Here is a 21,755-nt window from a genome sequence, read left to right on the forward strand (position 1 = left end):
GAACCAATCTGAAAACAGGTTAGGGTCTATCTTGAGCTCTCCTACATATTCATAGAAATGATGCTAAAATAATAAATATCAAGTGAAAATATCGAACCCCAGGCATCCAGAGGGCTATTGCCATTCAAGACCCTGCTTCCTAAGTGATGCTGTTGAAGTTAGTATCTTGCTCACATGTCACAAATATATCAGATAGATCTGCTTTTCCTTTTTTTTTTTTTTAATTTTTATTTTAGAGAGAGAGAGAGAGCAAGCAGGGGAGAGGGGTAGAGGGAGACAGAGAATTTCAAGCAGACTCCATGCTCAGCAAGAAGATTGACATAGGGCTCGATCCCATAATCCTGGGATCATGATCTGAGCCAGGAGTCAGTCACTCAACTGACTGAGCCACCCAGGTGCCTGAGATGTACTTTTTCTTCAAAGGTGGGACATCTCAGTTTCAAATCACAAATCTACCAAAGAGGAGTCACTTCACCCCTTTGAGCTTTTGTTTCTTCATGTGTAATACAGGAGTAACAACATGGATGGATTAGGATTGTTGGGAGAATTCTGTGAGAAAGGATAAATAAAACACAAAGCACAGTGCTTGACTCTTCACAAAAGAGACACTCATGAGTTTACATTTCCTTTTTATGTAGAAAGCAGAAAATTAAGTACACATATCTATCCAACTTTTTTTCCCCAGATTAATGGCCTTCCATGGACAAGTCAGGCTCAGCTCTTCTCTTTTTCCAGGACTTCCTATACACCTATTCTAGGGTCTCCCCTGTAATTCCAAACAACACAAGGATGTGGTGCTATGCTACAGTGAAGAATATTCCTCTGGACTTCTGCAGCTTTTTCCTGTATGCTCATTGAGCTTGCTGTCAGGCAGTCCTTCAGTATGGGTTTGCCAGCATGGGAGTTGTTCACAGTAGAAGTTGTTACCGATGAGTGATGCAGGGCTACAGAGGCAAGCCCTTTGGGAGTGCTGCTGGTGCAACAAGTAGTGCTTCCAGGTGGCAGATTGCCTCAGCATAAGAGAACAAGGTTCCGGTCTTTAGATCTGTCATATGTTTCACAGAACTCAGGGAATCTTGTCAATGACTTCATGGATAATAATCAGAGTGGAATCAAATTCTTGAAGAAATGTGTCAATTGCATTACATGTGGTCATGTGAGTCTTTTTTGCAATCATATGCACTTAGACCATCATTTGTGCAGCTATGGATATAGCATGTGCACCATGGCAATGTTGTTAGCCTCTTTGAAAGAACTGCATCCTCTTTTGGCAGAGCAAATGTGGCTATTGTCATGACAATCCGTGAAAACAGAATGTTGAGCACTGGATCATACAGTGCTACAACAAAGGTGATGTTGTAGGTCATCAGTAACTTGTAACATGGTTTTCCATATATGTGTGATAGACGTGGAGCTGGAGTATCAGAGCCAGAGGTGATAGCAAATTGTACCTCCGAAAATGTACCCTTAGAGCTGGGCAGACTGTATAGAGGGCTGTGGTACAGAATGTCTTAACAGCACGAAGCCCTCTCTAGCCAACAACTTTTAATTATATAATTTTACTTTGGGGGTTTTAATATTTAAAAAACACAACTGTGCAATAAAAACTGTTCTGTTTGCTTTTTAAATAGCAGTGTCTCTTTTTATCAACAAGAAAATAAAAATAAACTTACTGGAAAATGATTTGCAATTCAAATCATTTCAGTCTTTTCCAAGTCTAGACTCATCACTCTCTGTCCCTCTCTCCATTTTCTGACTTCCCTTCCAAACTCTCTTCTCCATTTTCCTTTCCTTCCACAGGGTGCCACACACACACACACACACACACACACACACACACACACACACACACCACATATGACAGTTCTTGATCTCTGCCCCTTAAGACCTCTTGACCCTCAAGACCAAGACCATCTGGTCTTCCAAACCAGGATTTTAGCCTGACTCCACACCCATGCCCCCCATCTCTCCTGTTCAGCTTCACCCAAAGAGCCAGATAAAAGGTGACAGTTCTTATTTATGCTGTGCTCTATAGTTGGAAAAGTGCAAGGGCAATTTCTGGGTAAGGTAAGGGCAGGAAGGACCATTAGTTTAATTCTCGCCACGAATACTTCAACACTGCCACGCACTGGGATAGCCAGGCACAGGAGATATAGGAGTTAGTTGTGTAGACCTGTCTTCCCTCAGCCTTCCAAGGACATTGTTTGCAGTGATGCTTACAAAGTTGTTAAATCACTCACTGTGGTGAAACGGTCAGTTCTTCAGCTTTGTTAGAAAACGACAGCATCGCCTTTTTGGGGGTTTAATAGAAGGCAGAAAAACGATTTTGGGTCAGGAAGTCAAGGAAAGACACGTACCTTTCCTCTTGTTCGTGAGAGGTGAGCATTTATAAATACTGTCTCCTTGTGCTGGGACCACACCAATGCAGCAATAAAAGCTTTCAGCCTGAATACGTCTTGAGCGTGGTTTAAAGCGTGAAGACTGGGGCTCTTGGGAGACTCAGTCAGTTGAGCATCCCACTCTTGATCTGGGCTCAGGTCATGATCTCAGGGTTCCTGAGATGGAGCCCCGAGTTGGGCTCTGTCTGCGCTTACAAGCCAGAACCTGCTTGGGACACTCTCTCATTCTCTCTCTCTCTCCACCCCTCCCTTTGCCCCTTGCCCACTCGCATGCATGTGCGCCTTCTCTCTCTCTCCTCTGCCCCATTCAAAATAAATAAACTTGAAAAAAAAAAAAAAGACTAAAGACTAATTCAACACTAACTACAAGTCCCGGGACTTCTATGCAGGTTCCTGACCACACCTTTTGAAGTGGGCGTGTCGCCCTCCGTGACTATCTGAAAAGCACAAAGGTGTAGCGGGGAAGAGAGGAGGAGGGGGAATGGAGAGGACAGGATTCGAACCGAGTTCTGGACAAAGGGTTCCAAGGCGGTGGGGGTAGAGAATCTAGTCCTGACACCTCCCAAGCTGGGCGCCTGGAGCCCTCATCCCCGCGGCGGCTCGGGCTCCCCCCCTCCCCACCCCCCCCCCCCCCGCCCCGCCCCGTCCTGGGTCACAAAGGCGGTTGCCAGGCGCCCGGGGAGAAGAGAAGTGGCCCGGGAACAGCGGCCGCCACTCTGGAGCGTGCGGCCCCGCGGAGTTCAGCAGGTGAGCCCCCGGCCCGGATGGTGGGACCGGGCCCGGGCTCCCACCGCCACCTCCGCCTCGGCCAAAGCCGTCTGGCCCCCACCCCCGTTTAGGGACCCACAGGGGACAAGCCCCTTCTGCCTGCTGGGAAGGGGAGCCTCCCCCACTCCCGGCAGCTTCAGACTCTCCGGATCAGGATCGCAGTTCACAGTTCACGAAGATCTCAGCTGCACCTGGACGTTCACTTCCCCTTTCCCAGGTGGGGAAATCGAGGGACCTATTTCCTTGGAACGGGAAGAGCCTGTAAAGGGGAAGACTTTTGGCCAGGAGTACAAGGTGTTCCGTATCTGGGAGCTATTAAAGCAGCTTAAACAGACTTCCAAGGTTGAACCCCTACTGGAGTGGATGACGATGATTTCAGGTGGTGGGAGTGGAGGAGTGAATCGTCTTGATTTAAACCTTGTGTGGAAGTGGTGTGATCTGGGTTCAGAAGCCCCCTCTCAACCCAGGTTGGTTCTGCCCAGCACTTAAGCTGGGCATTTGATAAAGCCTTTTACCTCCAGCCCTATCTGCTCTTAGGAGTGAAGGATTCAGGAAAAGGATCCTGGGATTAAGTAATCTTTTTTGGTCATATGCTGAGGAGTTGTTAACACCCTGTACATTCCACCTTGCCATGGTGTTGTACCAGTGCAGCCCTGATCTTCTATGTAGTGGGTGATGACATCAAGCATCAGAAGACTTTCACAGGATGTTTGTAATAGACAACTATCCCTTCAGTGTCAATTGCTCATCCTAAGGCAGTCCAGATATTTGAACACAGTACGTGAAGGAATGTACAAAGACAGGAAAAACAACAGTTGAAAGAAATCAACAAACCTCCTTTATGCTAAGCACTGTCAGGGAGAGGTCTTCTGATTTGAAATGTCACCAATAACTCTTTTGCTTTTATTTTACTCTTTTCTCCAAAAAGAGGTCTTAATATATGCATGTATGTATGTATGTATTTTTATTTCTTCTCGTTAACACACAGTGTAGTCTTGGTTTCAGGAGTAGAATCTAGCGATTCATCATTTACATATAACACCCAGTGCTCATCCTAACAAGCGCCCATAACTCATTTTCCCCACCCCCAACAACCCTGTTTGTTCTCTATATTTAAGAGTCTCTTATGGTTTGCCTCCATATTTTTATCTTATTTTTCCTTCCCTTTCCTTATGATGTTCTGTTGTTTCTCAAATTCCACATGAGTGAAATCATGTGGTATCTTTCTCTTCTATGGCTTAGCATAATACCCTCCCTCCAGTTCCATCCACATTGTTACAAATGGCAAGATTTCATTCTTTTTCATTGCCAAATAGTATTCCATTGTATGTATGTGTGTATGCATATGCAAATCATAGACACATGTATGCGTGTATATTATGCACATATATATGCATGTATCAATTCGTCAGTTGATGGACGTTTGGGCTCTTTCCATACTTTGGCTATTGTCAATAGTGCTGTTATAAACATTGGGGTGCATGTGCCCCGTTGAATCAGCATTTTGGTTTCCTTTGGATAAATTCCTAGTAGTGCAATTGCTGGGTCATAGGATAATTCTATTTTTAATTTAAAAAAAATAGTGAGGTACCTCCACAATGTTTTCCAGAGTGGCTGCACCAGTTTGCATCCCCACCAACAGTGCAAGAGGGTTCCCCTTTCTCCACATCCTCGCCAACACCTATTGTTTCCTAATTTTAACCACTCTGACCAGTGTGAGGTGATTTGTCATTGTGGTTTTGATTTGTATTTCCCTGATGATGAGTGATGTTGAGCACCTTTTCCTGTGTCTGTTGGCCATCTGGGTTTCTTCTTTGGAAATGTGTCTATTCATGTCTTGTGCCAATTTTTTCACTGGATTGTTCTTCAGGTGTTGAGTTTGGCAAGTTCTTTGTAGATTTTTGATACTAACCCTTTATGTCATTTGCAAGTATCTTCTATTCGTCAGTTCCCTTTTAGTTTTGTTGTTTCCTTTGCTGTGCAGCAGCTTTTTATCTTGATGAGGTCCCAATAGTTCATTTTTGCTTTTATTTCCCTTGCTTTCAGAGACCTGCAGCCGAGGTCAAAGAGGTTATTGCCTGTTTTCTCCTATACAATTTTGATGGCTTCCTGTCACATTTAGGTCTTTCATCCATTTTGATTTTATTTTTGTGTATGGTATAAGAAAGTGGTTCAGTTTCATTGTTCTGCATGTTGCTATCCAGTTTTCCCAGCGCCATTTGCTAGATTTTTTTCCATTGGATACTTTTTCCTGCTTTGTTGAAGATTAGTTGGCCATATATTTGTGGGTCTATTTCTGGGTTCTCTCTTCTATTCCATTGATCTATGTCTGTTTTTGTGCCAATACCATACTGTCTTGATGATTACAGCTTTTAAAAAAACATTTTTTTAACATTTATTTATTTTTGAGACAGAGAGAGAGAGAGAGAGAGAGAGCATGAACAGGGGAGGGTCAGAGGAAGAGGGAGACATAGAATCTGAAACAGGCTCCAGGCTCTGAGCTGTCAGCACAGAGCCTGACGCGGGGCTCGAACCCACAGACCGCGAGATCATGACCTGAGCTGAAATCAGACGCTTAACCGACTGAGCCACCCAGGCGCCCCGATGATTACAGCTTTGTAATGCAGGTTAAAGTTTGGGGTTGTGATGCCTCCAGCTTTGGTTTTCTTTTTCAACATTACTTTGGCTATTTGGGATCTTTTGTGATTCCATACAAATTTTAGGATTGTTCTAGCTCTGTGAGAATGCTGGTGCTGTTTTGATTGGGATTGCATTGAATATATAGATTGCTTTGGGTAGTATTCACATTTTAACATTTGTTCTTCCAATCCATTATTTCCGTTTCTTTGTGTCTTCAATTTCTTTCTTAAGCCTTCTATAGTTTTCAGCGTACAGACCTTTTTACCTCATTGGTTAGGTTTATTCCTAGGTATTTTGTGGTTTTTGATGCAACCGACAACTCTTTTTTAAAATTAACTTTACTGTCTTACAAACTATGGTGGAGGAGTCAACTTTTCACATTTCTTGGGCAATTACTAGATAGGATGGGATCAGATCTGCTGCTGTTACCTTTTGTGGGAGAAGAGAGAAGGGGCAGAGAAAAATACTTGACTGGAAAGAAAAGGGAACTGCTATGCCCCGTAACACAATACATAGGTGCTCAAAAATGTTAGCTTCTTAATTCAGTAAAACCTTTTATATATTGGCAATTTTAAAGCAGAATGATGGAAAATCCATTTTCTACTTGAATAAATTTTGAGTTAGCAACATCCTGCCAGCCCTTTCTTTTTCCTTTAAGGGGGGGAAATCACAATCTTAACCACTGGGTCTCCCATAACAAACCAAAGTCAAAAATAAAACACACCTAGAAGAATCAGAAAAATGTTTAAACATTTATTTAAAGACTGTCCTTTGGAAACCTTTTTTCCTTCTAGCCTGGTGTAATTCCTCTGAGGTGGTACATAAGTACCTCAGAGCTCTGAGAGAGCTGTTCCCTTATGTTAAAAAACAGGTTTTTAGGGTCAAGAGGAGACAGTCTCCACAATGAAGAATAATGAAAACCTAAGTTCCTTAAAAGGGACAGCATCAGAAGTTCTCAAATAGTAAGTGCATCCGAATACCCTGAAGGGTTTAAATGTAGATTGCAAGGCCCTACCCCCAGTTTCTAATGCTATGGGTCTAAGGTAGGGCCCAAGAATGTACATTTCTACATTCCTAGATGGTGCTGAAGCTGCTAGTGCCAGGATCATACTTTGAGAACCCCTGGTATAAATAAAGTACATGGGATTTAGAGTCACAAATATCTGGTAAGATATGGCCTTTCTGAGCTTCTGACCACTTCATCATGAATTGCCAGCATCCTCTGCCACCTCAGAGGTGTAGATTCTGTCTTTAGCAGTTATAATGGTGAACTGGGGTATTCCATTTTGGACAAACCCATTTCCTCACCTGTAAAATAGGTTAAAACCTACCTTCAGAGGCCTGTGATAAGACTTAATAAAGTTTTAGTATACATAGTAGTTGCCAGATTCAATACTTGTGACCATCCACTACTGCACTTTATAGAATTACTAGTATCCTTAGCATCTATTGGAGTCTGTTAATGAGAACTACAGAATAAGTTAAAGTCAATAATGAAACAACTAAATGTGAATTTAAATGGCCATGCCCTTCCCAAAACCATGCTAGGGAAATTCCATGTTCTGATTCCTCTTCTTTAGGACTGTCAATGGCAGGATACCAGCTCTGGTCACCATGGACCCCACTGGACGAGAGCTTCCAATGGCTGCGGCACACAACACCTACATCTTCTTCAAAGCACCCTTTTAGGGCTTCCCCCTGCTTCCCACATACCCCTTCTGACCTTGAAGTGCAGCTTTGCTTTCAAGAGGTCACTCTAGTTCTAGACAGCCCATTCCTGGAGCCTGGGGTGAGTCCCAAGTTACCCTGCCACACATCAGAGCTCCAAACCATGAACAACAAGAAAGGGCTGGTCAGGAAGCCCCAGGCTGTCCGCCTCAGTGGAGTGGATTCCGTGTTTGGCAGGGTCATCACAGCTCAGCCACCAAAATGGACCGGAACCTTCAGAGTTTCAGACAAATCAGCCTTTTGCAAAATCATCAGCCGGGAGCACCAGTGGCCCACTGGACTTAAGGAACCTCAGATTCAGATGACAGTGACCATGTGCAAACAGATGCTGCGCTCTATCCTCTTACTGTATGCAACATACAAGAAGTGCACTTTTGCCTTACAACACTCCAAGTAAAGGGTTCCCATCTGATTCCTGTTCCTTATACCATGCTCTTTTACTATGTGTCTGAAGTTTACAGAAACCTGTCTGTGTAAAGGAAACTGACATCACCCCAGCAATCTTGCTTTTCTGTCACGCAGTGACAATTCAGGAACCCCTTTATTTCCTTTCCCCTCCAAAGAAGGCCAGTGACCGGAGCAAAGGAGAACATTTCCACTGTAAAGCTGAACAACATTTAAAAGAGAGTCAAACTAGCGTGAACATGTACATGTGATAAAGAACCATTAAACCATATAAACCAATGAGCCTAGTGTGAACTCACTTCAACATCTAAGACGACATCATGTTCCCCAAAAATGAGTTGGGGAAACAAAGGGGTGTCAAGGAAGGAGATTATGGATTTCCACGTACATGAGGACGAAGGGATCAAAAATTTATAGATGGTTCAAGGATTAAAAAAAATAATAAAAAATAATCCCCCCCCCCCCCCCACCAAATCAACAACAAAAAACCCTAACAACCACATCCTAATGCCACTGGAGAGTACTAAAGTGGGTAGAAATATTAACAAATATTAAATAAATATTTATAGCCTGCCAAGAAAGAACTTGGAGGCAGCAATGAAACTGGGCTTTCTGGCGGAACACAAGAGAGCTCCCCATTTTAGCTGGTGTACTACTATTCTACTTCTAATAAACAACAAGTAATTTCGTAGCATTCTTGTAACTAGATTATAGGTATAACTCAGAATAATGTGGAAATAAAATAAACATATATACAAAGTCAACATGAGTTTGATGGTGCCTTTTCCCTCTTTCTCTTGTATCTATAGGATGACCAGAGAATTTTTAAAAAGCAGCCAGAATTTTCCTTTTGACTTTCTTTGGGAATTGTCCAGAAATTTGTCACTCCTCGAAAAATATCACAAAGATTTTCTCATCTCAAGTAAAGATGGTCCTTAGAATAGGAAATATGTGATTTTAATTGGTAGAAGTGATGTGTTCACACCAATTTCCATTATTTCTCTGCATAAACCCCAACTGAATCCCATGTAATACTTGACTTATGAAGGAAATTCAGAAAGAGGAATGAGGTAGTTCAGGCAGAACTTAAAACAATTTATTTGTAAAACTGGTACAATCCTAAATTCTAAAAGTTTCAAAACTAGCTCCCAAAGCCCAGTATCTGTTCCACAGCATAGCACTGCCACGTTTGCCCAAGACCGATAAGTAATGCTACAGTGGAATCATGAGCCAAGGTCTTTGATGATGATAGACAACCTATGAAATTCAAATTCGGCGGATTCAGCAAAGCCCACCACCCCAGTGACAAAACAGGATGCTTCCAGTAAGGAAGGCAGACAGATTTCAAACCCTAAACACAAAACAGGAAGAGGCTAGCAGACATGGGGAAGGGGCAGCAGTCTCTCTGTGGTCTAATCGGAGTCATCATCACTCTCACCACTATCTTGCTCCTTTTCTCCATCACTTACTTCATCTTCACCATCCTGAGGGGTAAAGGATAATTAGATATTTAAGGTCATCTGAATAACCCCATGAATTACAAGACTGCTCCCATAGGATTTACTGTACTGTATCATCATTAAAACCAATGACGGGTGTTAAAACATTCATCTGAAAAAGGAATTGAGGCTCACCTGTTATTTTTCTATTGTGACCTCTTAAGCCAAGACTATGGAGGAAGGCCACTGGGATAGCAACCTATGACATTTTGCAACTGAACCAAATTCACAGGATTTTTACATAAGCCATGGTCCTCCACCTCTACTGCATGTGTGTGATATAGAACAAAGTAGGTACTCAATATAGAATGAAATGTTTGCTAACTTAAAAATTCTGGTGTAGGGGCTCTTGGATGGCTCAGTCGGTTGAGCGTCCGACTTTGGCTCAGGTCATCATCTCACTGTTCATGGATTCGGGCCCCACATCGGGCTCTGTGCTGACAGCTCAGAGCCTGGAGCCTGCTTTGGTTTCTGTGTCTCCCTCTCTCTCTGCCCTTCCCCTGCTCGCACTGTCTCTGTCTTTCCAAAAAAAAAATGAATAAACATAAAAAATAAAACAAAATAAAATAAAAATTCTGGTGTATCTTGGGACACTTGGGTGGCTCAGTCGGTTAAGCGTCCAACTTCAGCTCAAGTCATGATCCCGTGGTCTGCGAGTTCGAGCCCTGCATCGGGCTCTGTGCTGACAGCTCAGAGCCTGAAGCCTGCTTTGGATTCTGTGTCTCCCTCTCTTTGCCCCTCCCTCACTCATGCTCTGTCTCTGTCTCAAAAATAAACAAACATTAAAGAAAAATTGGGGGTGGGGGGGACCTGGTTGGCTCAGTCGGTTAAGCCCCCGACTTCAACTCAGGTCATGATCTCGTAGTTTGTGAGTTTGAGCCCTACATCCAGCTCTCTGCTCTCAACACAGAGCCTGCTTCAAATCTTGTCTTCCTCTCTCTCTCTCTCAAAAACAAAGATTAAGAAAAAAAATTTTTTTTAATTAAAATAATTCTGGTGTATCTCACCAGAGGAATTCAGCATAAAATTCTTTGGTCAGTAGGGGCACCTGAATGGCTCAGTCAGTTAAGCATCCGACTACTGCTCAGGTCATGATTTCACGGTTAGTGAGTTCAAGCCCCCAAGTTAGGCTCTGTGCTGACAGCTCAGAGCCTGAAGCCTGCTTCGGATTCTGTGTCTCCCTCTTTCTTTGCTCATCCCCTGCTCGCTCTCTCTCTCTCTCTCTCCTCTCTCAAAAATAAACTTTAAAAAAATTAAAATCTTTGGTTTCCAGTTTTAATCTGGGAGGCTTGCTTAGGAGAAAGTACCAAACTAATAAGATACTGTTTCAAAAATTTTTTTATGAGAACAAGGTAGAGGTATACTATACAAATACAACAGAGGACCATGTCATAAAAGTATTTTTCATATTAAATGATCTTTCTGCATCAGCCTCAAATTGCATTATAGAGAGGCTTTACAGGAGGGGTTCTTAAATTTGAGCTTCTTGGTGTCTATAACCCACCTGAATTGTAACAAAATTCAATAAAAATATCCATTTTTCTTCAGCTTTCTGTAAAGTCCTGAAAATATCTGTAATAGCCCAGAAAAGAATAAGGACCCCTTCTCTTACTGTAGTCCTTAGTGACTGCAGCTTTTGATTCTGTGCTTTAGTTTCCACCAAATGCGTTCATGTTTCTATCTTATATATTCACAAAACATATTTAAATGGTTTAACTCATTCTTCTCAACACTCAGAGAACACCAGACTGCTTCTTTTTTCCTCTATAAAATGGTATTTTCAACTCGACAACATATGCCACAACTTGAGAGAGTCTTTTGGCCCCCACAGAATTTCATATAAAAAGAGAAGCTTTTCTGGAGGCAATGGTGAAGAGCATAGAAGTCTTTGATTACAAACGTAAGCAGGGTGGGGTACCCGGCTGGCTTAGTCAGTGAGTTGCAACTTTTGATCTTGGGGTCATGAGTTCGAGCCCCATGTTGGGTGTAGAGATTACTAAAATAAATAAACTGAAAAAAAAACCACAAAACATAAGGGCGCTTGGGTGGCTCAGTCAGTTAAGCATCTGACTCTTGATTTCAGCTCAGGTCATTCTCACAATTATGAGATCAAGCCCCACACTGAGCTCTACACTAAGTGTGGAGCCTGCTTGCACTCTTTCTCTCTCTCTCTTTCAAAAATGTATAAACATTGGGGTGACTGGGTGGTTCAGTCAGTTAAGCATCTGACTTTGGCTGATGTCATGATCTTGCAGTTCCTGAGTTCAAGCCCCGCATTGGGCTCTACGCTGCTTCAGATCCTCTGTCTCCCCCTCTCTCTGCCCCTCCCCTGCTCCCACATGCACACTCGCTTTAAAAAATAAACATTAAAAATATATATAGGGGCACCTGGGTGGCTCACTCAGTTAACCATCCAACTCTTCTTTGGCTCAGGTCATGATTGCACAGTTCGTGAGTTTGAGACTCACACCAGGCTCTGCGCTGACAGCAGAGAGTCTGCTTGGGATTCTCTCTCTTTCCCTCTCTCTCCCTCTCTCTCTCCCTTGCTCATGTTCTCTCTCAAGATAAATAAATAAACTTAAAAAAAATAAAATGACAGACAAAAAAAAAAAGTAGTGCCGACTCACAAGGATTTAAGATTAAAAAAAAAAAAAAAGCAAGTTCTATACTTTCTACTGACTTAAAAAAATACAACTGTCAACTGCACAGTCTGGGGCCTTATGCAGAGATACCTCTGTTGCTTTGCTCTTGGAGACCTGGGATGTTGTATTATCCTCACTCTCCTCGGCTGTGCTCTCCTGGGAATTCTGGGATAGTATCTCTTCACCCTAAATGCAGATGGGCCAAGAAAAATGGTGGGTTACAATAAACATATTCGGGGGCTCAAGGTGAGAAAGGCTTGGTTTGTAGATAACACAAGATATTCTAGCCATTCAAACATGGTCAAATACAGACACCAAACTGTGATCTAGTACCTAAAGAAGTGATAATCACACTCTGAGGTAAGTGTGGCTCCCATATAATATGTAGTTTTATAAGAAGTCTATTGTCGCATTCTAGTATCACACTAGATTTTACAAGGCCAGGACATACTGGTGACTCATTTAATGTTGAGTATCATTCTAAAATTTCCCAAATACCTTAAGGTATATGACCACCAACACACTAACTACAAATGGCCATGTAGAAGCTGAAACACCGCATACAAAGTGGTTTAAAGACATCAGCTTTTCATCATTTCTGTTTGGACTCAAATCCTGGCACCTCTCACTTACCGCTAAATGACTTTAGGTAAGCTACTTAACCTCTCTGAGCTTTACTCTTCTCAGGGAAACGACAGTATTGTTTTATTATAGTATTTTGTTTAATAGTATTGTGCAAGAGGCACCTGGGTGGCTCAGTTGGTTAAGTATCTGACTCTTGGTTATGGCTCCAGTCATGACCTCACGGTTTCTGAGTTTGAGCCCCGTACTGGGCTCTGCACTACCAGGGCGGAGCTTGTTAGGGGGTTCTGTTTCCCTCTCGCTCTGCCCCTCCCCTGCTCGTTCTTTATCTCTCTCTCAAAATAAATAAACTTAAAAAAAAAACAAACCAGTACAGTGGAAATAACAGTACCTCATAAAGCACATGTGAAAAAAGGAAACTAATTCTCTGGGGTGCTATTCTTTTCATATATGAGATTATAAAACCCTGAGCTATTGTATATGTGAATGAGAAGAACTTGTACCCTATATGACAATTTCTGGGGCGCTGGGGTGGCTCAGTCCGTTAAGTGTCCAACTTTGGCTCAGGTCATGATCTTGCCATTCATGAGTTTGAGACCTGAGCTGTCAGCACAGAGCCTGGAGCCTGCTTCAGATTCTGTATCTCCCTCTGTCTCTGCTTCTTCCCCACTCACACACTCTGTCAGACAGGTGAAAGACCTTAGAAATATTTACTTGTTAAAAATAGGCAGAGAATAATTTCAGAAATAAGACAGACTGGTTAGGGAAAAAAAAAATGAAAATAACTTTTTAAAAAAATCTGTCCATATAAAAAAATGTTGTGAATCTACCCTCAGTAGATTCTCAACAGGAGCCCACTCTGGTTGAGGAGAGAGGTTTTACTGATCTGGCTCTTCTATCTCTGAGCCATTGTTATTATCAGTGGCATGTTTTGGTGCCTTTGCTGGCTATGATGAGGGGTGGAGCCCATGACTAAGACCATAAGACCATGACTAAGACCAATCTGCCCTAACTTTAAGAGCAAAATGGCCATAGCCTTAAGAGAAAACAGTCTTGAGAGAACAGGGCTCAGTTGACCTCTTTGACATACCTTCTGATGCTCTCACAAAGAACAGGAGTAGATTATCACTGGCATGCCTCTAGGCTTACCTGCAAGTCCCGGTTTTTGAGGTTGCCCAGCCAGAAAGCCTCCCTGCAATTGTTGAAGATGAGCATGGCTTTCACTCTGCAAACTAACAGCTCCAGCGTCTTTTTGAGCAAAGGCACGTGTTTGGTGAGTTTCATGTCTTGGTGAATCTGAATAGAAACCAATGCACCCAACTCACTTGGACTACCATTCTTTCACATTCCTACACAGAAACTTGTGAATTCCTGACATCGTGAACACTAAAAAATAGCACATGTCCTCCCAGTACAGGCCAGAGACACATTTCTGTTAAACAGCCATCTCTAAAGAGAATGGCAGCTCTCCTTCAAGCTAAAAGAGCCTAGAAGACCTAACACCGACACCTTAGGTTCTTCTTCATAACCTCTTATTGACTAATTATCAAGGAATTCACCTAAAATATTCTTGAATATGTATTATACTGATATTAAACAACAGAGTATCCCTTATAACTCCACTGTTCAGCACCTTCTAAAGTTAGAACGAAGTGAAGAAGTGAGCCACAGGAATTATTTGGTTTGCCTGTGACTACAGAGCTCTGTGGTTCCGTATGCCTTCAGACAAAAAGTGACAATGGTTCAACTGTAGGCTTCAAGTGGAAAAATCCTCTAATGGTAAAATGTTCTCACAAGAGACAGATGTGTTCTTTGACAAGTTAGTAGAGCCTGAAAAGCTCTACAGATGGTTGCTTTTAGAACCACCTCTTGTCTCTAGCAGAAAATCATCACTTATATAATATTCCTCCCACCCAGAGGACTTTATAGCAGCAACACATCCACCAACATTCTCTATCTCTCACCAAAGAGAAGCTTCTACAGGAAACAGTGCTATGGAGTTTGAGTCAAACTTCAGAGCCAGAAACTTCTATGTGATTGCCCAATTTCAACTAGCAACTAAGGATCTGACCACTCTGAATTAAACTGTCTCTGGACACACACAGTCTCAAAAATAAAGACTCAAGAAGGGTAAAAAAGGATGAAGGAAGTGGAGCCCATGGATCTCTTGATCACACTGAGATTAAGCCAACAGGCAGGATGATGCAATGACTTGCTCTCCCCTCTTACCTTGGAATGCCCACACAGATGATGAAGCAGCCTCGTATCCAATTGGAAGGTTTCCAGTAAGCTCAGAACATCTTCCTACAACCAACAAAATTCATAAATACCATATTAAATGCTCTCATTTCATTCTAGATGCAACCAAGGGCTCCAAAGAGGATAAACCTTGCAGGTCCCAGCCTTGTATTGGTAATTATCTCAATTTGGCCCTCAAAGTGAGGACTAACTAGCTATCCTCCCCTTTCTCTTTCTAGGTTATAAGGAGGAACCAACCAAATACTGTGAGAGTGTCTTGCAAACTTGCTAAATATGTGTAAGGAATCATCCTTTGTTTTTATCCTTATTTCACTACTCTAACCCTGAATCTCACTTGGCCAAAAAAACTCTCCAGACTATCCATTACAACAGCAAAAAGTTTATGACACAATGAGCTGTTTACTACTATTACTATTATTATTATTGTTATTTCCGAGGGTAGACCTAGAGAAATGCAAAGGAATAAGCAAATGACACACTGATCCATGAGGTGCTGGGAATGCAGCAACACAATAAAATCAAGCTAAAAGGAACAACTACCCCCAGATCTGGAGTAAAAGTAGAAAGGTGGGTTTAAATCAGAGTGGGTCTGAGGAGTTTAGCCTACTTTGAAATATTTGGTCCAATATGGGCATCTTTGGTGATAGCTGAAGTGGACCAAAGGAGCCCCAGTAGAATGGTGGCCCAGATCCTAGGAATGGGACCACCCCCATTCCGAGCTCAGGAGTCACCATGGATGTATCTTCTGAGTAACTGTACAGAGCACACCTTTCTTCTGTGTTCTCAGTTCTTACCCGGTGTTTTCTAAAACTGAAGTCTAGGAGTGGCATACACTGCTTCAGAAATGCTTCCACAAAGAGACGTCCATACTGAAGAAGAGAAGAGACACACTAGTGATGACCTCTGTTGAGGCCTTTCACCAGAACAGCCCCTGCCTGAGGTAGCATAGCATCACCCAGCCCAGGGGCTTTATCTTATTTTTGTATATAAAAAATAAGCAGGGAGGAATCCAAAAGGTTAATTTGGAGAATGTAAGTTTAATTCAAAAACTAAATGGGCCTGCTAACTAAGCCTCAGAGTTAGGCAAACTTACCTACCCTAGACACAGACAATGAGCAGAAGCCTTGATCCATGTAAGAATAAGAGCACAGAAAACAGAGGAGGACCGCATCTCCCTAAGGACCACTTACACCCAAAAGGAAAAAGGTATAGAGATGAGGAAGCACATAATCAACTGCCAAATTTAATGATCAGATAAACCACTCTCTCTACTCACCCATCTCCCACACTGGGCCAGGGCAGAGAGAGTAAAGAGGAAGAGAGGGACTAGAAGATAACAAGAATAAGGTGCTATTCACTTGGAAGGAACCATCAGGAGTCGGAAAGACACATTCTCCCAATAACATTCCCTAGTTCCTGACCCGTCATCAAATCTAAGGCTAATATGGGCTCTCCCCTTGGGAGAGGAGTTCAGTGGTTATCAGGATACCAGCTTCCACATTCATGAGGCCAGCCGTGGGCTTTAAAAAGAGCAATCACCCACTCCTCCTTCCTCCCTGTTGCCTGGGAAGGAATGGCAGGAGTGACTTTTGTTCTTAAAGTCGCCCGCCCTGAATCCACTCCTGCTAGTTCTAAGACTCAAACCAAAAATTTTCAAACTCATAGCAAAATTAGCTTCTCTAGTCATCCAACTAGTATGGGAAAACATATCCATTGTCTTTTCTAAACTACCACCTGTTAGCACAGATTCTGAAAATTCTGGCTTGTGGACAAAGTATTAAGCAACTCCTTTCTGCTGAGGCCATCTCTAGAGATCCACAGGAACAATAAATACTAACGAAGGCCAGGTCATTTTCTCACCTTCAAACATACATGCAGAACAGGACGACTATCAAACACCTGGAGACACAAAAGACAAGAAACCAAAGCTGAGGTCTGCTCCTTTGAGCACCCCCAGCCTCTTCCCCATTGTGCAAATCACAGCTCTGGGCGGTGTAGAGAATTCTAAAATGAAAAAGGCATGTCAACAGTTAATTACAAAACAGAAATTAAAGTAATCACCATCACTGAAATTCAAAAAAAAGGAAGAGGGAAGCAAAGAAGAGTAAGAAATTTACTCTAACTCAGGGATATTAACTCAGGGATATTAAGATGGCATTGTAGAGGTCCAAACCTTGAAGTGAAGCCTTAAGACAGATGGACTGAGAGGCAGAAAGGGGAGAGAATGACATTCTGAGCTGGGAGAATACCCTAGCAAAATCATGGAGTTGGTGAGAGTACACATTGTGTTTGAGGGATAAAGAAGGCATTCAGGATTGGAAAAGGGAACTAGTGGGAATGTACTCAGATCACAGAGGACCCAAGACAAGGTGAGATCTGTTTAATAGTACTGTGGCACAGACAGAGAAAGAGGAAGGAAGAGAAGGAAAAAGACATTGCCTTTTCAGAGAAGAAGGGGTTATCCAGGATGGGTAGAGGAATAAGGGAAGACAGGGAAAAACAAACCCCAAGGAAGGGTGGGGAAAGGAGCAGGAAGGTCCATTTTGGAAGCCAGGACCCTTGTTGGTTTCTACAGTTAGCTGGTGAGGTGGGTCAAGGAGCCTCCACATTCACCTTTATTAGGTTGATGAGGATACTGAAGTCTCGAACAGCCATGTTCCAGTAGAGGAGCTTCTCTTCATGAATCTGGGGGTAATCAAATATATAGGCACTTCTGAATCAGCCAAGTACTTCTATTATTGTATTCCCACTAATATATGGGTCTTGGATTACAAAGCTATTCAGAGATTAATTTAAGCCAATTATTCTTTCAGAGATCTTACCAGTGCACCCACAAGATGGCTCTGAGGCCCGCATACATATAACACTAAGGTACCTCAGAGAGAGTTTCTAAAAAGAAAACTCCTCTTCAGTAACATCTAAATAAGAAAAAGCCTCTGTAACACACCTGCTGATGTTCAGATCCCTGTGGCTTCTCTGATACCTATGCTGTCAGCAGTCTAGCTCAGCTCTGGTTAGCAGACTGCCAAGGCCCAGCGTGACAGCATCTTAAACAGGCCTGCTCACCTCGTACCAGCTCACAAGCAGCAAGCTGCCAGGCATGGGACCAAAGACATTTTTTCCAGGGCTATGGCTTATGGAGAAGCCTGAGCATTCCCTTGGGTAGTAGCCAGGGAATACAGAACCCAATCCTCTCTCAAACTGACAGGAAAGAAATTAAACCAAGAGTTCTTTGAAAAAGAATCCTGGATCTCTGTAACTCAAAGGAAGTAGCTTAGAAGAAAACCTGGACCCAAGAAATAGAAGACACAGAAGCTTCCTAATTAGTCAGGTCTACTTCTTGTGCTGGGAGTATGTGACCCACCTGTTGCGAGTCTGCTGCTGTGCCAGCCTGAAGACCTTTCACTGTCTTCTCTAGTTCAGCCATCATCACTCGGAAGAAAATGACAAAGGTGTGCCTAAAAGGGGAAAACATGCACACCCACACAAGGATGACTAGTTAGATAGAACTTCCTAGGAAGAAGCCAAGGAACCAAAAATCATTTCCTTCTCCACCTCTTTGAATTTCCTTTCACTAGGGTCCACTGTAAAAGAATGGGGGTGGGGGTTGAAAGGATTAAAAAAGGAGTCCAAGAAGATGGCCTGTGAAACAATGGAATTAACTTTATGAAGGGAAACGGTGTAGTGGCATGGAAAGAGCCATGAAGTGGTGGTAAAAAGATCTGAATTCAAGTTCCTAGTTCCATAATTACTGCATGTTTAAGTCTGAGTAAGTTCCCTCTCTAACACTAATTTTCCTCATCAGTACAACAGGGATAATGATACCTACTCACAGAATCGATGCAAGGATTAAATGACATAAAGAATGTGAAAGTGATTTATAAACTTTGTATGAGACAAAAAACCCACTGAGATGTACACATGATTGGATACTATAATCACTTTATCCTAAAGGTGGTTAAAATATTAGTCTCACTTTTAAAGGATGAAAGTACTAACAAGACACATTTGGTGACTAAATATTTATTGTCTTTGAAGACTCTACTGAAAATTCATTCGTCACTAAGGTCCTTTCACATGGGTTGATTGAGAACCCCTTGGAAAGAATGCACAGTATACGTTCTATGTGTTGAATTAATTACTGTACCTACCATCTGTAATAGAATTAGATGAAGGGTAAGGTAGTTATTTGGAAACCACATACATTGGACAATGTGATTCTAACTTAGGGAAAGAATTGGAAGAGAGAACTCCTTTACCTGGTTAGGGTGGGGAATGTGGAGGAAGATCCATCTTTAGGAGAACTGATCAGTTCTGGGACACCAACCCCAGCAATCTCCTCTATGGCCTTCAGAACACTGTCTGTATGCTCCAGGTAGATGCTGCATTGAGAGCAATAGGAGTATGAACACATGTTACAGAATTCCTAAATCAAGATTTCCTTCTTGAGATATTACCAGATATTTAGCTTTACAATAACTACTAGCATTTATTCTTTAAAAAAAATTTTTTTTAATATTTATTTTTGAGAGAGACAGAATATGATTGGGGGAGGGGCAGAGAGAGAGAAGACAGAGAATCTGAAGCAGGCTCCACGCTCAGAGCTCTCAGCACAGTGCCTGACATGAGGCTTGAACCCACGAACTGTTGAGATCATGACCTAAGCCAAAGTGGGACACTTAACCGAGCCACCCAGGCACCCCTAGCATTTATTCTTAATAAGATGAAAATTCCAGACAATTGTCAGGAGGTAAAGGAAATGATGTTTTAATTGGAAATACAGTTAGACACTTTGGAAGTGATGGATGAGTCTTGGATATAGTAGGCAATACATAACGACGTAACTCTGGGGACGCCAGGGTGGCTCGATTGGTTAAGTGTCCAACTCTTGACTGTGTCTCAGGTCATGATTTCGCAGTTTGTGAGATTGAGCTCTGCATCCAGCTCCCTGTTGACAGTGTAGAGTCTGCTTGGGATTCTCTCTCTCTGCCTCGCCCCTACTCATGCACTCTTTCTCTCTCTCAAAATAAATAAATAAACTTAAAAAAAAATTACAAAACTCTGGTTAACAAGGCACAATACAACTACAGACGCCTCCATTTTCTCCTCTATAATTTAATAATAAGGAACTAGCTGACAATATAAAACAGAACTAGAGGATCTTACAATCCACATATTCCAAATTGTTAATTATTTTATTTTTCAAGTATAATCAACATATCATGTCACATTAGTTTCAGCTGTATGATACAATTATCCAACTTTTTGTTAATTTCAAACCTACTTCATGGTTTCCAAGTTCCCCCTAACCACAGTAATTCCTCAGTCTTTGACCAGGCCAGAGATCCCAACAGTGACAAAATGGACTATTTGGCTCATGTAAAGAAACCGAGGCTCTCACCTGAGCAAAGTATGGAGCTGCTCAGTAGAGATGCTGCTCTTCTCTTTCTCCCCACTTGGCCATACCCGACAGAGGAACTGTTTGGCTAATGAAGCTGTTGGAGAAACAAGACAAACGCATTTCACGCATGGAAAATTGACCAAACTCTTCTTTTCCAGTCTTTTGGGGGGTGATTAATGATCAAAAGGATTATTATTATTTACTTTACTTTTGAGAGAGAGAGAGAGAGAGAGAGAGAGAGAGAGAGAGAGATCGTGAGCAGGGGGAGCAGCAGAGAGGGAGGGGGATAGAGGATCAGAAAGGGACTCTATGCTGACAGCAGAGAGACCCATGCGGGGCTCGATTTCATGAACTGTGAGATCATGACCTGAACCAAAGTCATACACTTAACCAACTGAGACACACAGGCACCCCAAAAGGATTATTATTATTTTTTTATATTTACTATGAAGTTCCTAGTCTAACAGACAATTTGAAAAAAGCTGCCATGGGTTCCTGCTCCAGTGGTCCTTCTACCAGAAATAAACCTAAGACTCAACATGTTCCGCCCTCTTACCCTGTCCTGACACACACAAACATAAACTGAATAGACACACACTGCTGAGCAGTAGGAAAACCAATCTTGTTCCTCCTGGGCAGACCAATAAGCCATGGCAACCTCAGATTCACACCAAACGCTCCCCTTGAAATTAACAGGAAGTAATAAAAGGTTTGTTTTGCATTTTCTTCTGGTGTTCTGTCTGTACTGCCAATTAGGATGTATAAATCAATGAGTTGCATTCTAAGAGCTATGACCAAAGATAAAGATTAGGAATGGGGCTCAGCTTTTCTTTAAACTTAATCTTGATTTGTTCTCCTTCTCCCACCCATTTTATTTACCTTGTAGTTTGTATCTCTTTTTGTCAAATATCTCAGATGATTTACCAAAAAAAAAAAAAAAGACATGAATAAACAGAAGGCAAACAGAAAACTACCTAGCCAACTGAACTAACCCAATCAGACTAAGCAATGTCAGCAGAGATCAATCACAGTTCCTTGATATAGCAAGAGGGCACACCCACAGTTATGGGGGGGATTTACATGTAAAACGTACAAGTTCCTAAGAAGCACTAAGTTTACAAACTTGAATTATTAATCCTATTCATGGAAAAAAAAAAAGATGATCTGAGTCCATCACCAATTTTTTCTTTGTTCTTAGTAGCTGTAGATTTCTCCAAAATGACCATCAAAAGTCTGATGAGATAAAGAGCACACTGGAAACTGGGAATGCTGTGAGAGAAATTCTGCAAGTAATTGAAGCTCTGGCTGTAAAGGAGACAACAAAACAAAAAAGATACCACAAATATTACAGATATGTCTAAATTCATGAGTTGTTCAAGTCCACTTATGTATTTAATGGTCTAATCATTTTCAGGTGCTTTTGTGGCCATCA

At 42.1% G+C, this 21,755-nt stretch overlaps 2 protein-coding genes across 10 annotated transcripts in view; one reads left to right on the forward strand and one right to left on the reverse strand.

The window, feature by feature from the left end:
• Positions 1 to 3,125: 3,125 nt before the first annotated feature.
• Positions 3,126 to 8,704, forward strand: FANCD2OS (FANCD2 opposite strand). Of its 5 annotated transcripts, XM_053218951.1 has the most exons (3): positions 3,246 to 3,384; positions 6,679 to 6,769; positions 7,388 to 8,704. In XM_053218951.1, the coding sequence occupies exon 3, from the start codon at positions 7,396 to 7,398 to the stop codon at positions 7,930 to 7,932; it is 537 nt and encodes a 178-aa protein (XP_053074926.1). In that variant the 5' UTR covers positions 3,246 to 3,384; positions 6,679 to 6,769; positions 7,388 to 7,395; the 3' UTR covers positions 7,933 to 8,704. The 5 variants fall into 5 exon arrangements, with proteins under 5 accessions (XP_026898410.1, XP_053074926.1, XP_014924835.1 ...); XM_027042609.2 differs by lacking the exons at positions 3,246 to 3,384; positions 6,679 to 6,769 and adding an exon at positions 3,126 to 3,146; XM_015069349.3 differs by lacking the exon at positions 6,679 to 6,769 and having other exon boundaries at positions 3,251 to 3,384.
• Positions 8,705 to 9,014: 310 nt separating this feature from the next.
• Positions 9,015 to 21,755, reverse strand: part of FANCD2 (FA complementation group D2) — a 61,871-nt gene continuing 49,130 nt past the window's right edge. For 3 of the 5 annotated variants that reach the window (XM_027042604.2, XM_053218949.1, XM_027042605.2), the window contains exons 34-44: positions 21,501 to 21,628; positions 20,324 to 20,417; positions 19,182 to 19,304; positions 18,287 to 18,380; positions 17,536 to 17,607; positions 16,783 to 16,821; positions 15,717 to 15,791; positions 14,893 to 14,967; positions 13,813 to 13,959; positions 12,172 to 12,267; positions 9,015 to 9,424 (exon numbers count right to left, since the gene is read on the reverse strand). In XM_027042604.2, the coding sequence (XP_026898405.2) occupies positions 9,353 to 9,424; positions 12,172 to 12,267; positions 13,813 to 13,959; positions 14,893 to 14,967; positions 15,717 to 15,791; positions 16,783 to 16,821; positions 17,536 to 17,607; positions 18,287 to 18,380; positions 19,182 to 19,304; positions 20,324 to 20,417; positions 21,501 to 21,628 (1,015 nt within the window). In that variant the 3' untranslated portion in view covers positions 9,015 to 9,352. The remainder of the gene's footprint in view (positions 9,425 to 12,171; positions 12,268 to 13,812; positions 13,960 to 14,892; positions 14,968 to 15,716; positions 15,792 to 16,782; positions 16,822 to 17,535; positions 17,608 to 18,286; positions 18,381 to 19,181; positions 19,305 to 20,323; positions 20,418 to 21,500; positions 21,629 to 21,755) is intronic. The other 2 variants (XM_027042606.2, XM_053218950.1) reach the window with 1 other exon arrangement.

The sequence above is a fragment of the Acinonyx jubatus genome, chromosome A2, assembly GCF_027475565.1.
Source record: "Acinonyx jubatus isolate Ajub_Pintada_27869175 chromosome A2, VMU_Ajub_asm_v1.0, whole genome shotgun sequence".
NCBI lineage: Eukaryota > Metazoa > Chordata > Mammalia > Carnivora > Felidae > Acinonyx > Acinonyx jubatus.